Raw genomic sequence first — 17,633 nt, 5'->3', positions numbered from 1 at the left:
ATCAATAGTTCTGCCACATTATTTTGAACCTCCAGATGCACGCCATTCTACATGGTTAAAGCCTTTCCACATTATTCTTCATCTGAATATGATCTTGCTCTTCACCTGTGGAAAATGTCCTGTATACAGCATATATTTTTGCTATATTTGGTTTGAGGCTGTTTGGCTGGCAAAGTCTTGGGCAACTGTGCTTTTTGACAATGGCCACTTTGCATTCAAGTAAGACATTAACTTGCATGTCTGAGGTGAAACTGGCCATTTGCTTGACTATACTACTGATTAGTTAGGTGGCTGATGCTTATTGAAATGAAAAATGAAATGTAGATTTATATAGCATGGCTTATGACATGTGACGGTTTCAAGGTGCTGTCCACGGGCGTAGGGAGATTACGTGATTTGCCCAGAATCACAGGACATTGCGCTGATGCTGAGAGGTTAGGGTATGTAGGTACAAAACTACTACCAGTGGATGGCAACTTCAAATTATAATGAGCAGAAGACTGGAAGAGGAGATAGACTCTAATGAAAGGGAAAACAGAGATTTTCATTTAACAATATGTTGGAACATTGGTTCTTTTTAGGCCCGTTTAGAAAAGTCCTTTGACAAAACAACCCTTAATTCAAATTGACAGGGATTATCTTGATTACATTTGTGGTTGGTCCCCAAAACTTTGGGGGTGTTCCATGGGCATCAATTCCCCAAAATGCCAGGGGTAGCAGAAGTGACATCACACGCCATTTCATCTTTATTTTCAATCACACACAAGAGTTACACATACACACACACATTCATCCATATACACACTGTCTTTTACATAAGCACAGTGTCACCCGTAAACATGCACACAACATGTATTTAAATGTGTTTTTTACATACCTCTGCTACCAACAACGGTCATTTTCCAGCTAACTGTACTCCATTTTTATTACATCAATCGTGAATAATACATTATTCACTATTAATGTCATTATTGAAAACAAGGAAGTGGAGCTCCAAGCAGGACGAGCTGCCCCTTTGTTCCTGGCACTGATTTTGCAACCTCTAAGTTCAGGGGTCGCAAAGGCAGTACCGGGGATCGCAGGGGTCAAGCTGGGGGTGGCTGCTGTGACCCCTGGTGACCCCTAAATGGCCATTGGGCGTTCCAGATTTCTCTCATAATGTGCAAGGACCTTTACTGCGTTGCTCCTCTTTCCAGGTACTCAAAAGGTAATTTAAATCTGTTTTTCGGGTGGAGGTGTTTGTTTAACCTTACTCAGTATAGAGTTTTATGTTTATAATTAGAATAGCAGAATATATTCTAAGTTATTGGCATAGTTAGAATGGTTATACTGATAACTGTTTCATATGGCGGGGAGAAAAGGCTTAGTTGGAGAGCTACATAAAGGCTGGACATTATAAATTTGCCTACGGGAGCAAATGAAAGTATGCCAAACTTGACCTCCAGAAAGACATTTTAGGTTACTCTTGTAACAAGAGTGCCGCAGTCATCACACAGTCGAGGTAATGCAATAAAAGCATTTGTTTTTAAATGTAATTTCCATTTAAAGCCCTTGGGGTACTTTTTCTATTAAGCATGCACTTCACTCTTTCTGCTTGCCTATGCATTTCCACATTTTCCATTCAGAGACACATTGTCCCTCTTTAGTAAAAGTCCAAAAGCAGCAAGACCCATGGTCTTCTGCGCTTTGTAAAGGCCTAACGCAGCCTTCTGACCCATAGCATAACTCCCAGGCCAACCTAAAGGTATCAATCGTTTGATTGTGTTTATTTCAGGTCATAGGTTTACCATGGTTTGAAGATTTCCATCGCACCACCCATATTTCATGTCCTAAAATGTTCCTTAATCCACTTTAAACCTCTTCTTTCCCTTTTTTGGTCTGGCCCCTAGGTATCCTTAGCTGTCTAGCCAGCCTCTTCTGTTACAAACATATATACTTTTTAAGGCTGAAAAAGAAAACATGATTGAAAGATTTTCTGGAAGGGAGTTATTCTCCTAAGAACATTCACAATGCAATCCAGAGTGTGGAAGGGATCAAAAGGGAAAACTATTTTGAAAACACTAGAAAAACAGATTAGGAAAAGAGTCCCATAAGACTCATTACCTCTTATAGTACCAAGACACCTAAATTAAAATAAATATTAAAAAAGAACTGCAATATACTTCTTACTGGGGAGACGATGGTTAGACATTTTGATAGCCACCCTAGAATAACATTTAGAAAATCGAAATCTTTGTGTAGAAACATGATGTCCCTGACAGAACTCCGTAAAAACACCTGGCCAAAGGGTTTTTTCAGATGTACGAGATACAAAGCGCGTAGACACAGTAATAATATAAAACAGGTGTTTTTTCTCCTGAAACTGACAAACCCTTCATGATTCTGAAATATCTTACATGCAGTACAGATCATTGTGTGTATGCCCTGAGATGTCTATGTAACAGATTCTATATTGGGAGTATGGTACACATATCAAAAAAAGCATGTACTGGAACATTTAAGGGCCATTACACACAATAATGGACGATACCCAGTGGCAAAACATTTCAAAAGTTATCAAGCTAGTGACAGCACTCTATTACAAATTATTCATGGACTCCGAGGCACCTAACATCGGAGGAGGGTGGTGGGGCAGAGTTCAGAAAATACGTCCCTTAGAGTTGAAATACATTATCCAGTATAACACACTGACCCTGATAGGCCACAGTTCTGATGAGGAACTAGCAGAGCAGCTGTGGTAACCTATGGGAAAAGTGGTGCCAGCTTATTTGCTATGGTAGATCTACGTAGTGTCCCAAAAGGTTTTCTGTTTAACCACTATCATGAACATATCCGTATTTATACTTTTTTAGCGCCGCATTTGCGTCGTTTTTTGACGCAAAAACGGCGCAAACTTGCAAAATACCATTGTATTTTGTAGGTTTGCGCCGTTTTACGTCAAAAAGCGGCGCAAATGCGGCGCTAAAAAAAGTATAAATACGGGCCATGATGTACATATAAATGTTATCAAGATAGAGATGTGCACTTTGTGAAATGGAAGTGACAGCACTTTGGTTTTAAATTGGTTTTAATGTTATTTTACTTGTGTCTACACTGAGAGAATAATAAGAAATAAGGCAACAACTGCGGAGCAAAGGGTCTAGATTTTGCTTTTGGTTGCGTGTTTGGAATTTAGTTTTGTTTTAATCTGTGACTGACCACTTAGGGCTCAATATGCCCACTGGTTCCTTATATAACTACAGAAAATGACTTGGTGGAGAAGCAACCCCATGTGTATGACAATCATGATATTTGAAGCATTATGGACATGCTTGTAAACAGATCATCGTGGCTCTATTGGACTTTACATCATTAATAATGGGCTTATGAAGCTTTAAGTATTTTGAATAACTAACAAGTCATATGGAGATCTACTGTGTTCTCTGTCCGATAATCTTTCGGGGGCTGCAAGCGTTTAACGTGACAAATAATTTCAAACATGTTCTGAAGGTCGCAGAGTATGCCTTTACAATAAGCTGGTAGACATGCAGATAGTGGGGTGTTTAATCACACTGCATTTATTGTTTATTATGCTAATTGGATTTTGTTCTACGTTGTAACTGAATGGGCCGGAATGAATTGTGCTTCTGCGTAATATGTAGATTCAATCACTCCAATATGGCCTCCATAAATTTCCTCTTCATTTTGACTCTGCAAAAAATTGTACTTTATCTTCACTTTGAGCACTGTGTAAATACCAAGAATGTTCTGCTGCCGTGTAACATCCTGTGTCCCGTGAGCAAGGGCAGTGTTTCTGGAAACGCGTTGGGCAATCTAGACGGCAGCTAATAAATCACCTGCAAGTCATACTCAGCTCCTGTTTTGGTGTTCTCTGGCCTGAGAATGCTGAAGTGCTTTAAAATGGTTTACAGGTCTTTCCACACCCATCACATGAGCCGCCACCTAATGGCTTAAGGAAGTTTGTGGAAACGCTGTTTGGATTTATATGTATATTCACTGAAAAAAAAAAAAAGTTACAGGGACGTAATAGTTAGGTTCTGAATTTACTCGTACAAAACCATAGAAATTCAGCAGTTATAGATAGAGTTCTTTTAAGTAACTATAACTCTTCCCCTAAGGTAACTATAACTCGCACCCTCACCATGCACAGCTTTTTCTTCAAAAATGTCACTGCTAATCTTTCATTTATACATTTAAGGACATTACAGAGTTGTCATGACTGCTGTAATATATGTGGTGATTCACAGGTGAAGTAAGGGCCCCCTTCCCTCTAATGAATATAGGTCTAGGACCAAGGGGAAAAAAACAACCACTTAAAAAAGTCTCATGTGACCTGCATTCCTTCCACTATGTTTCAAAAGATGCTGTCGGTTCTGATTCCCCCATCAGACACATATGTCTTAAACCAACCAATTCTGGAAAGTCAATGTATTTACTTCATTGTTTTATCCAAACATATAAAGGACAAATTCTACAAAATATCTCTCACATAATTTTTCATAATCCTATCAATTTATAGTATCATCATTTACAAACTCTCTGTATATTAATAAACATAAAAAAACAATATGCAACACAAAATACTTTTAAATACAAAAAGCAAGAAACAATTTAGAGTCCCCCAATTGTTCACTCACTCTTACTCCCATTCACCAACATTCTCTCTCATCCTAACCATTCATATATCATTCCAGACTTTCCCTACATACAAAATACCAAACACCAGAGAAACAATGTTGATTTTCATCTTCTGCCCTGTTATATGCTGGACTCCCCCCAGAAAACGGTCAACGTACGTTTCGGTGAAGAACAAATTACTAGTACAAACACCTTTTTCAGTACCACGCAATATTGGAATCATTGCACACGATGACATGGGGGCAAAATCTCTTTTAACCTGTGCCAGTTTGCACATGTAGAAATGAGACTGAATACGGATGGTCTACATATCAGGACCCTCTAGCGTTTCAGAGCAGAACAACTTTTGTAATATAATTGTTTTCATATATCCGAGACGAGTAAAGATAAACATAAACTTTCTAAAATGAAGAGGTATAAGATGCTTGAACTTTTCTCAATGCAGGAAATGATTGAATACAACTGGTCTATCTAATCAGAACAGCCAATGGACTGGACTAGATGAATCTGGGACCCAAATGTTCATGTCCTCTTAAATCCGGTTAGCTCCTGTCATGCTTCCAGACGTAGTCTTATGCTTCTATTGAGCGTCTCCAGCATTCCCAGGGCAGATATTGCCCTGGGGACCCCATTCCCCAAGCCCCCGCCATGTGACCTGGGTGCCCCGCAGGGCACCCAGTCACAACGTTGGGGACCGTGGGGGAGCCTGAAGGCCTCGACGGTCCAAGCTGGCTCTCTGCCTCCTGTGGGAGCCAGCACTGTTGTCACAGAGAGGGAGCTGCTAGCAATTGTTTCCTCTGTCTCCCTGCCTGCATCTCCGCGGCAGTGATGGAGAGCTGATTGACAGCTCTCACTTGCTGCAAGCAGAATATTTGCTGTGACTTGGTGGCAGCTGCAGGGGGACTGCGCCGCCCCACCCGCATTGAATTACATGTTTGCCCTGGGGGGATGGTAGTCCCTGGGGCTGCAGGGTTGGGGTCCGTGTGACCCCACGCATACAGTTTCATAAATGCCCTGGGAAGGTGGCGGCCTCCAGGGCTGCGGGGGAGCCGCGTGGCCCCCGCACACAATTACAGAAATGCCCTGGGGAGATGACGGTCCTTGGGGCTGGGGGGCGGCATGCAGCCCCCACGTAAAATTATAGCAATGGCCCGGGGAGGTGGCGGTTCTTGGGGCAGTACAAAGCCCAGGAGATGGGCCCGTGTGCCCCCTCCTTATTTATCTACATGCACACAGGACCTCACGCAACTGGGGGCTTTAAAAAAAAAACAAGCACGGACCCCAAAATTGTTTTTTATTTTATTTTGCGGCAATGTTTTAAAAAAATAAAATGTAATGCTTTTTGCCTGGACCCCCAACACGAGAGCTAAGGGGTCAGGGTGACTATATATATATATGTATATATATACAAAGAGAAAGAGACAGGAGATTTCGTTCAGGGCTTTTCATGCATTGGTCTGTGCAAATACCATTCACAGTTTGCTTCTGTGTTCACCACACACAGCAGAATGGGCCAGTGAGTCAGCCCATTTAAGGCATTGGTTTTGTACCCAGAGAGATTGTATGTTGCTCTTGCACACACACACACATCGTCCTAAAAAGTAGTCCACTACAGTGCCAGGGATATTACATCAGTTTTTTCCTTCAATTCAGATTTTTTTCATTTATCTATGCAGTGGTTCATTATTTACTTACCTTGTTTAAGGAATGAAAAGCCCATGCACCTTTAGATAGCAGTGTTTGTCATTACTTTTACACTTTTAATATCTATTGCTTATGTTGACAAAAAAACTGAAATAATGCAGGCTTGCCAGGTCAGACCTAATGGCTTAGCCAATACTTGCTCTTTGTATTTTTATTACCCTGAATGGTGGAAAAAAATCAAGCTATAAAACAGAAAGCAAAAACTCTCACACGTATCAAGGCTGAGATAAACAAGACGAAATGCCTCGAGGTATCTAACAGACAGAAATGGAAAACACATAAAATAGGCCATAAATCATTGGTACATCTGTGAAGCGAATCCTCTCGTGTCCCAAACACACAATTTTCACAAAACACAAGCCATTCCAGTGCTTGCTTTTTAACAAGCGATTGCCAAGGTCTAAGTAAAGTGAGCAAGCGCCAGTAGTAAAAAATGGGTGTAAATGTGTACTGGTGACCTACACAGCATAATAAAAATTTCTAGAGTTTAGAGCGCGGGGAGGAATGATAATAAATGAAGATGTTCAATATTGCTTTTCGGCCTGAACACACCTGTTCAGGCCAGTCGGCAAAGTCGTTAACTTATGAATCGACTGCTCATTTGCATCCAGTACCGAGCAGTGCTTCCGTCATACACATTCAGAACACGCAGCACAGAAAGGAACTTAAGAGCCAATTTGTTTATGCATCCTCATTGGACCGGGGAGCCGGGAGCAGGCTTTTATCAGTGCATGCGCGAGACAGTGAGGAGTGAGCCAGACAAAAGCCAAAAGGAAACAAACAAACGCCGGCCTAGATGAATGTCAATTTATTATCTAATCTGAAATTCGAGCGCCTTCGATCATGCTTCCTTGGCTGAAAATTAATTCTCAGAATTCATTAGTGTCACTACATTAAACATAGGTTGCGGCCATTTGCTGCTTCTCGCAGCCAGACTCCCGAGCACCATTTCCATTCAGGCACAATTACAGGCAATGATGAAGCTTTTATTGCCAGAGAACGAGAGTGAACTCTCCCTCCCACTCCTCACCACCCCACCCGCCACCATGTTTGCTTCCCCTCCTCCTTTGCGTACTGCACAGTGGAGAGTGGCTTCCCGGACAACCCCAGAGGTGGGCGCTCTGTGGTGATTAACACCGTTTCAAACGCTGGGCCTTCTCAGTGAAACTGCCATTTTGCAAATAGCAAACCAGGTGATTCAAATGGGAAGCACTCGTCAAAAAGATGGTCACGGGAGGGAATAAATAATTAAAAATAATAACACGAAAACATGCGAAATGGACTGTACTTACAGTACAATAGCATGCAGAATACAAACAGCGCATATACATAACAAGGAAAATGCTGTCGGCTTTCACATTTTTTCAAGATGTCAGGTTTACGACGTAGTGTAAAACGGATTTTAACATATTTAAATTCATATATGTTGTGTATCAGTGAACAAGCCACATCATAAAATTACAACAGTGACTTTCTGAAAAATACATGTTTATTCATTGGGGCAAGAAAATCTATGTATTTTGGTAACAATTAAATGCAAATTCGGCACGTGGGTATGTAGAATTACTCTACGTTGCGATAAGGGGAAATGCACAGGCTACATGGGTTGGTCGTCTATTATGTCAACGCTGACAAAGGAGTTGTGTAAAATGTCTGTCCTTTCTGGTTGTTGTAACTGAAATTACAAGGGCTTTTAAAAGAATCTGCTGTAACGGAACTGTATTTTACCCAATCTCCCCTATTATAACCCTAAGTAGCCGTCTCCACATGTTTTATTAGGCCCACAAAGTCAGGCAAATCCGGAAAATTGTAGCCTCCGGGTAGCAGCTGGAGTTTTCCAGTTTATTTCACATATGCGAGTAGTAAGTGCCCTTGTAGGATTTCATCTTCCAATAGAAAATGGGGTCACAAATCACAGCCTTGGTATTTGGCAGTCTGGTAATTTGGCAGTAGCGCCGACAGACTCCTAAAAAACTGGGACCCGGCACTTATTCTTTTTCAAATTAAGCACTGCAGCCACACATGCTTACTTAAAAGATGCAGTGAAGGCAAGACTTGCAACATTACATATCTTGCTGATGTGCTTGCCTTCCTACAAAAGATAATGACTTTAGTATATAAATACTTTTTGACAGTAAACAACAGTGACTTTTGGGCCTTAGGGAAGGTGCATGTTAAAATGTAGAAAGGTCGGAGCTCCCGCCAAAATGGAGGCCTGCAATGAATAAAACATCAGTGTATCTCCTGGGGGGCTTCACCAATGTGGTCATTGTATATCTGTTAAGCAATATTAACATTTCAAAGCTGCATGGTCTAGCTTTCATAGACTATGGGCCTGATTCTAACTTTGGAGGACGGTGTTAAACCGTCCCAAAAGTGGCGGATATACCACCTACCGTATTACGAGTCCATTATATCCTATGGAACTCGTAATACGGTAGGTGGTATATCCGCCACTTTTGGGACGGTTTAACACCATCCTCCAAAGTTAGAATCAGGCCCTATGATCGCAGGAAGGAACAACAAAAAAGTAACAACAAATGTTCCTCTAGAAAGCGCCTTCCATCGCCCTATTTGATACATTTGCACTTTCAAAACTAAACCTGGAAGCTCACAAGAGGACAGACATGTTAAAATCACCTTTAAAAAAAGTTGTCGTAAAGGCCGATGGCTGTCCCCCTAACACAGTCTTAGCTTACTATTTTTTAAAATAAAGTGTTTTTAGAAGCAAACAGTTCTGTAAAAGTATATTAAAAAGCAGTGTCTTTGTTACATTCCTCTGCTCTGCTACCTACATTGATAGCAAACGATTACGGAAACGATTTAGCACTAACCTGTAGGTGGCAGAAATTACATTAACACGTATAGCTGAAGGTCCTGTAATACCTAGATTTGCAACTGTATGCTCACACGAATTTCTAGCAAAAATCTATGCTTTAAGTGGAACCTTTTAGAACAGATCAATTTTGCATTACAAAGTGCAGTCCAGAGCTACACTTTTAAATAACAAGTATTGACACGACCAATAGGTCTCGCCTAGTTTAACCATTGGCTTTGCCAGTGCTTTTTGCCGAGGCTGCACAGCATCAGGAAAAGGCAAAACGATTTTACTAATGCTGTGCAGCACCCTGGAAAAAGAAATGTAACAAAAATAAATAAATATAAGAAGCCATAAGGGGGACGTCATAAGCATGGCATAGGAAGGTGCGTGCGGGATGACGTATGCTCCCCTATGTCACTCATTCACGCACCAGTGTTCTTTAATTTGTTTTGCTAAGGGGTGGATTCCCGAAGTGGCCATAGGTCTGTCCCAGTCCACCCCATTAAAGACAGTCCATAACCTACTTTTTCTTTGTGGTCATTTGATTGCAAATGTACCACCATTGCTGTTAGCACTTGACACCAATGATTTGTTCTTCTGAACTCTTTAGGAGGGCAAAAAGCCCCGTAGGAGAAACATGACCTGCTACTTGGTGTCTGTGGCTAAGTGACAAATAGCTCTCATGTGCAGACTCCTGGCTCCATAAACCAATCACCAGCTCCCCCAAGGGGCAGGAGCTTGTTTCTTTGATTTTCATATTAACTGATCCAGGGTGGTGAATACCACATGCAGGGCTTGCGGGGAGGTGTTTGGGGTGCTACACCTCCCTAATAAGTGTATTTTGTGCTAAATAGTTTGGTACAGACAGGGTCAGATTGGCATCACATATAACCCGGGTACTCCCTATAAAAGTGGCCCAAATTCCCGGATCTTCCTTTTCATTGATCGACCATTTGCTTAGTCTCATTGGACTAATTTTAGAGAAATGTTGTTAAGTGAAGCATGTGAAAGCTTATAGACCCGGTAAAGCTGGTAAAAACTAGAAGCACTGCAGTTTGGCCAGCCTGGCAAGGTGAAATAAAATGGCCACAACCACAGATCTGACTACGGTTCCCAGCAGGCCGTACTTTTTTTTTTTTACCAGTATGACTGGTATTTTAATGTCCTATCTGGTACAAAAATGAAGAAAATCATCCAAAGCCGTTTTTTTTAGCTCTGGCCATTACACACTCTAAAAGCAAAGGTACTGCAAAAGTACATTAAAATGTTTTCTTAAAGGTGAGTTAAACCTAGACAAAGGCAGAAAAGCCATTTTAAAAAGGAATATGAATGTTTTTATGTAAAGAGTCCTCATTAATTATCAGGGCTCGGGGCTTTGCAGAATCTGGCTGTTTAATTTTTGTTTGTGTAGTTTTATATAGGGTGAACTCAGTCCAAAGTCAATGGAGTGATTTACATGAGCACTAGTTACACTGCCCAAGATCAAATTCATTTTTATTTAGGTTTCATGAAATTAATTGATTTGCCCACAATCACAGGACGTTGAGCTGATTCTGGGACTTGAAAGTATTTAACAGCTTCTATTTTCCTCTCTGGGAAAGGTGGCACAGTGAGGCATGTGCAAATACACCCCCACAGGGCCTAAAAGACACAGGGACTAAGGTAACAACATTTTGTGCCCAGCAAGGCCTCTGCATACTCCCCTGCTCACCAGGGCCAGAATGTGGTGGCCCAGCAGGGGGGCATTAGGGGTAAAACTGCTGCTTGGCAGGGTCAGACACATGGTGGGGGGCTCAGAGGTTAGACTGCCCCAAGGACCGATCTTCTCACCTGACCCCCAGCCACGCTTGGGTGGGGGATAACGTGGCCAAGATGAATATACATTACAGCGGCCTGGCAGGGGGCCTGCAAGACTGTAAGTCTCTGTGGGACTGTTAACTGAGGATAAAAACGGGCTCATGTTTCCGACTGCCCGCCTTCCCAAACAAACCCTGGGTACAGGTGATTTAAGTTTGGGTATGGTGTTGTGTCTGTCGGATTCATCAGGAATTTTTACACGCACAGACAAAAACACAGACACTCTCTCTGTCTCTGTTTGGAAAGACTTCATCAGTGTTGGTTATTTCACAGAATAATGTGCTTTCTCTCACGTAGTAAACCTTACCAATTCGCATTCCTTTCCTTTTCTGCTGCCCCTTAGGTCCCTCTTATGCACCTTGCGTGTTGCATAATGTATTTTACCATTATATGACAGCGTGATTGTTGGGAATCCTGAAGCTCACACCGCCCCCAATCTTACTGCTTAAGCTACGTCCCTGACCACATGGATCGGTAAATAAAAAAATGTCTTTTTATTTTTAGCTCATAAGTGCTTAACACACTGTGGACTGGCCGAGCTGCAAATAGTGGTTATGTCATGATATGTTTTTTTGGATTTGTAGGGTGCAGCTAATCACCCGTGAGGGTAGCCAGGCCCTGAGTAGGACAGACCTGAGGGGGGAGAGAAAGAGTGTCCTCCACTTCTGGACTTTTTGAGGGAGGTGTGCTCTGGCCTGGATCACAGATCAAAGTGTCTGGTGGGTTGATAGACGTTGAGGCAGTGGTTGAGGTAGCTTGACCATTGTGGTGGAGAGCTTTGTAGGTGTGGATGCGTAGCTTCAACTTACATCTTTCCTGGACTGGGGGGCAGTGGAGATCGTTGAGGCATGGAGAGATGTGGTTATTTGCAGGATGTTCAGGTTGAGTTTGGCGGCGAAGTTCTAGGAGGTTTGGAGTTAGTGTAGAACATGGGTTGGGATTCTGAAGTAGAGGGCGGGTGTTCCATAATCAAGTCAACTTGTGATAAGATCCTGGGTGACAGTTCCTCTGGTGTTAAGTGGGATCCACTTGAAAATCTTGCATAGTGGTTGGTGTCCAGAATGATCCTGAGGTTCTTAACATGGTTCACAGCGGTCAATGGGGGGCCAAGTTTGGAGTGCTACCAAGAGGCATCCCAGTGGGAGTGGCTGTTTGTGTTGAGCTGGAGGCAGTTGTTTTTCATCTAAGCAGCAACGTTGCTCTGGCAGTTGGTGAGGTTTGCTTTGTGGGTGCTGATTGAGTCAGTAAGGACAGGATGAGATGGGTCATCCATGTAGGATACTATTTTGAGCCAGTGGGCTCTGACAATCTCCGCAAGGGGTATCACGTAGATGTAGATGAGTGTTGGGCTGGGCGATGATCCTTTAGGGACAATGTAGATGCGTTTCTTGGGTTCTGAGGTGTAGGCAGTTGTAGGTGAAGTCTAACTCATTGAGTTCTGTCCTTGAGGAAGGAGGATATCCATTTGAGGGCTGGTCCACAGATACCCAAATGCTGAAGCTTTCTGATGAGTGAGTTGTGGGAGACCACATCAGAAGATGCGGACAGGTTGAGGAGGCTTCTGATATCATCAGTGGCCACAATGAGGGCTGTTTCAGTGCTGTGGTTGGTGTGAAAGCCAGATTGAGAGTAGTCTAGGAGTTGATGGAGTTCTAGGTAGTACGCAAGTTGCGTATTGATGGCTTTCTCCATGACATTAGCTGGAAAAGGAAGGAGCAAAATGTGTTGGTAGCTACTAAGGGTGTTGGGGTCCACTGTTGGTTTCTCCAATGGGTATTGACTTCTGCATTTTTCCAGCAAGGAGGGAAGGTGGCAGTGGTTATGGAGGTGTTGATGATAGCGGTGAGCACAGGAGAGATGATGGTTCTTCTGAGTTTGTATAGGAAGTGGGGGCATGGGACTGGGGGGGCTCCTGAGTGGATGATATTCATCAGGGTGATGGTGTCTTCCTTCGAAAGCGGCTTCCAGTTGCTTACCTGCTGTTTGACAATGAGGGAGGTAGTCTGCAGGGCATTAGTATTGGTAGGCTGTGGGTCAAATGTGTTGTAGATCTTGGAAATATTCTGTTCGATGAAGTTTGAGAGGTCGTGGGATGGGATGATGTCATTGTTAGCAGCCACAGGGTTGGAGAACTCCTTGATGATGGTGAAGAGTTTTGGGCATTTTTGGGGCTGCGTTGGAGTCTGAGAATTAGGGCCTTTTTCTTTGTGTCTCTTAGTTGATGAATGTAGAGGTGGAAGGTGGCTTTGTATGTGGATCTTGTGGTGGGGTTTTTGTCAAGTATCCATTTTCTCTCTAGTTGTTGGCAGTTGCGCTTAGACTCCCTGAGGTCGTTCATATATCAGTGGAATCATTTGTTGTTTTGGAGGTCTTGCTTCTGGTGGGATTGGTGCTGTTGGCGCAGTTGGTGAGCCATTTATTGAAGAACTTTGTGTTTTCACTGAGGTTCCCGGTGTGGTTAGGTGGGGATTCCTGTAGGGTCTTGGTCCCGTTTTCTTTGGATATTTTGCTCCAGTGTCTTAATGATGCTTTGAGTTTTTCTGGTGGGGTGGCTTGGTGGGTGGGTATCTTCAAATGTATGATGTTGTGGTCAGACCATGTGAATGGGATCATGTGGGTGGTGGTGATCTTGTTGTTGGAGGAGAAAATAGGGCTGATGGTGCAGCCTGCTGTGTGGTTTGGTCCTTAAATGATGTTTTGTTTTTGTAGATGATCTCAAGTCTCGATCTAGTTTGTGGGTTTGATTCTGATATATGATTTTGTCGGTAGGCAGGATGGTTGCAGCGATCTTGAGTTTGGAGGCCGGGTTGAGCCATGTTCAGGAAGAGAAGGTTGGGTGTGTTTGTTGTTGAGGAGGTACCAAAATTCAGTGTAGTGTTTCCTGAGGGATCGGACGTTAAGGAGCCTGGCAGACAGTTAAAGAGGGGGTGGTGGTGGCATGCATTGGTTGTTTGGAGGTAGTGGTGTTGGTGTCTGAGTTGTCGCAGGTGAAATCACAATGCATGCAGGAGAAGTGTCCTACTGTGGTGCCAGGGGATGTGGGACAGCAGTATATTTGCTATTGTGTATTGCTAAGGACATGGGCAATGGTGGAGGAGTAGTGGTAGTGCTTGTTGGCTCCCGTCACAGCTGTGGTTGTGGCATTGCATTGAATGGTTGTTGGGGACAGGGTTCCTGGTGCTGGGCGCAGTCAAGGCGCAGATGGACGCAGACAGGCTTGCCTTTGGAACACCAGCGGCATGGTCGAGCTACGGTCTACATTAAGTAGGTCCTGGGGTGGGCAGGGCTTCTGTTGGCTGGAAGAACGGTGAACAGGAAAACCCAGGCAGCGATGTTGTAATTTGGTCAAAAGGCAGCAACTGGATCAGGGTGTAACAAGCAGGAACTGGAGGCCACCGGCAAGTGGCAAGCTAGGTGCCCAGGTGCCTACTGGTTGCCCTCCAAAAGCATAAAAAAAAAAAGGTAACGGGTCCAGAAAGGGTTCAGGCTGCCATTGGGGAGTAGGTGGGATGAAGCAATGGAGAGCAGGTGGGGAGGGGGTTTAAAGAGTAAAACAATGGAGGATGGGGGAGAGTGGAAAAGAAGCACACAAGAAAAGGAATAACATGGAGGTGGAGTTAAGCAAAGAAGGAAGAGAAAAACCTAAGGCTGATGGATAAAACAGAGTACAGAGGAGAGAAGAAGACCACAGGTGAGAGAGAGCAACACGTGGCATGGGGTTTGTGCTTTCAGCTGTCAGAACATTATGATCTCAGGCAAACTAGTTAAATATGTGGAAGATGTCACTAAATAACTCAGTAACATCAGCAAGTCACAAGAAAATAAGACAGAACGGAAGTGGATGTAATGGTCACAGGCTATGAGATATGTCTGCATGATAACGTTTGTTGGGGAACATCTTGCCAGTTTGGAGGCAATACTGGTTTAAGCATGCAGGCCTGTTTCTGAGGCTAATTGAGGTCCTAACAGGTCAGCATTTTTTCAACCTTTTTAAAATATTTTTTTGCATATCAATTGTAATGTTTTTATCTCTGTTTTTCTTCAATGTGATGTGCTGAATGGAAGTGAACTGTCAGCACTTGTGCAGAATTTGTAATCATTTTAATTAATCATCGATAAATACATTTACAATAAATATTAGTATTAATTGAATTGGTATTTTGGTGCTGTTACACATGTATTATATAATTTCGCTGGGGGGGCGTGGCCACGGAGCCGAGCATGGCGCACGCTTGACGGATCGGCTCTGGAGGGGCCGACATTGCACCGGTGCCTGGAGGCGTTGAGGCGGGCGGTCCGGTGTGCGGAACGGAGAGCGGCGAGTGCTGTGGACGGGGGGATCGCGGAGGTGCGGTCTTGCCCCCCCGGAGTGGGCCCCTGAGTGTCTCGGGCTGTTCGGGACGGTGGGGAGGCCGCGGCTCGGCTGGCCGGCGGGCGGGGCGGTGGCGCGCTGTGCCGGGGAGCTCCCCGAGCGGGAGAACAGCGGAGGAGCGGCCGACGCGGGCGGAGCGACCTGGGTGCGGCCGCGGCCCTGAGGGGCGGCCTTAGACGGACTTGTGCGCCCCGGTGCGGGCCTGGGCCCACGTGGTTTGCCGCTGGGTTGCGGCCGCGGCCTCGGACGGAGTGGGGTACGGCGCCCGGCGCTGGCCTCGAAAGCGGGCCCGCCCGGAGGGGGAGGTGCGGCCTGGAGCGTCTGTTGGGGGCGCCTGCTGGCGTCGGACCGGCCTTCTGCTTGGGGGACGGAGCCTGATGCCCCCTGACTGAGAGACTACGCAGACCAGTGAGATACGGAGGTGAGGGCCCCCCCGGAGCTGCCCGGTAAGGAGTCCACTTTGGGTGTGTCCCCCTGGGGAACGCATGGCCGGAGCCCTGGGGTCTGCTGCCCGGGAACCCCTGGAGGCCGCGACGCGACCTGCTACGCTCGGGGCGCCCTAAGCTGAGCACTGGTTGTCTTTTGTGGGGCGAGACAACGGGGAATCGCCTGACATCACTTACTGTCATCTTCCAGTGTTGGAGGTCGGGGGCCCGTGTTGTCGGGTGCGGGGCCCCCTTTGGTGGACCGGACCGGTCCAGATCGAAAGTCCTTGCTGAACCAAACACTTATACGCACAGCAACGCAGAACTACAATAGCATGTCAGCTCCGTTTTAGCCAAAAACTGATCCCCTGCCTATGGAGTAGAAATTGCGCGACTGGGGGACTGAGCACGACGCACTTGAGATCACTCGGTTTGCGGGGGACCACTGGTGGTTCTGGGCCTAAGCGCACTGGGCGCTAGCCTCACCGAGTCGCCCCTACCTGCCTGGCAAATGCCCCCCAAGGGCAAGCATAAGAGCAAGACCATGGATACCCCGGCACATGCACCACTGGGGGAGAATGAACAGACCACGCAAAGCCAGCCGCAAAGCAAAATGCAAGACACTCTTGACAAAATACTGGGTGCCATTGAGGACACCAAATCCACATTCCAGCGCAACATCAATCAGGTGGCGATAGAGGTGGGCCTCCTGAGAGCTGATCATCACAAACTGGCTGACAGAGTAAAAGAAGCGGAGGCAACGCTAGCGGAAGTAGTCCCAAAACACGATGATGTATCAGCGGAGGTGACTTCATTGGTCGGCAGAGTGGCGAAGCTTGAACAGCGAGCTGAAGACGCAGAGGGCAGGAACAGAAGGAATAACATACGCGTAGTGGGCCTCCCTGAAGGAGCCGAGGGGCCGAATATGGTGGAGTTTCTGGAGAAATGGCTACGCACAGTTGTCGCACCGGGATGTCTGACCCCCTTCTACTCACTGGAGCGAGCACACCGGGTACCGGCTAGTCCACTGGCTCCTGGCAGGCCACCGAGAGCAGTAATAGCTAGGCTCCTGCACTACAGGGACAGAGACATTCTTTTACAGAAAGCCAGGGAAATGGGCCCGTTTAAAGTAGCCAATGGTGAAGCGACATTGTTCCCTGACTTCACCTTGGAGGTCCAAAACAAGCGTGCCTCCTTCCTAGCCGTTAAAAGAGCATTGCGTGAAGAGGGGATACAGTATTCGCTGCTCTACCCAGCAAGATTACGAGTGATTGCGGAAGGGAAGACCACGTTTTTCCAAGCTCCAGAGGAGGCATGGGAATGGCTCGAAAGGTCGGGGACACGGTCGATGCGACCGGCACCGGAAAGCCGTGGGACGAGCGGGACCCGGCGGGCCCCGAAGGGGAAAAGACTCAGAGACCGCCAGAGACTAGCACCAACGCGGACACAGAGAGAAACTGGCAAGAGGGAGGCCCTGGAGGCAGCGGCCAAGGTGGGTGGAGAATCGCCGCCCCAGGAGATCTCCGAAGAAGAATCGGAAGATACGGTAGTGTCTTCGCCCGACGGCTCTGGGGACTCGACTTATGCGCCAAAAGTGACCCCGCAGACCGCTGATGATCTTGCATAGATCGACCCCGCACCAGCGCTGAAAGGCGAGACAAGATAAGAAACGAAGTGGCCCCTCCGGACCTGGCCGCTCCCCCGAACCTGACTCTTGCCTGTCAGTCTTGACTGGCGAGTATTGTAGTGATGTGTTTGAATAATTTGCTGTGTTGCAGAACTTATTGGGCATCCTACAGTTCCGAAGGTGCCCTGG

General features: G+C 45.5%; 1 protein-coding gene across 1 annotated transcript in view; it reads right to left on the bottom strand.

The window, feature by feature from the left end:
* MYO3B (myosin IIIB) overlaps window positions 1–14,261 on the bottom strand; it is a 1,099,693-nt gene extending 1,085,432 nt beyond the window's left edge. The window contains exon 1 of the mRNA XM_069221545.1: window positions 14,242–14,261. Within this exon, the coding sequence (XP_069077646.1) occupies window positions 14,242–14,261 (20 nt within the window). The remainder of the gene's footprint in view (window positions 1–14,241) is intronic.
* Window positions 14,262–17,633: the final 3,372 nt, after the last annotated feature.

The sequence above is a fragment of the Pleurodeles waltl genome, chromosome 3_1 (genome assembly GCF_031143425.1).
Source record: "Pleurodeles waltl isolate 20211129_DDA chromosome 3_1, aPleWal1.hap1.20221129, whole genome shotgun sequence".
NCBI lineage: Eukaryota > Metazoa > Chordata > Amphibia > Caudata > Salamandridae > Pleurodeles > Pleurodeles waltl.
This window is presented reverse-complemented; position numbering and strand designations above follow the sequence as displayed.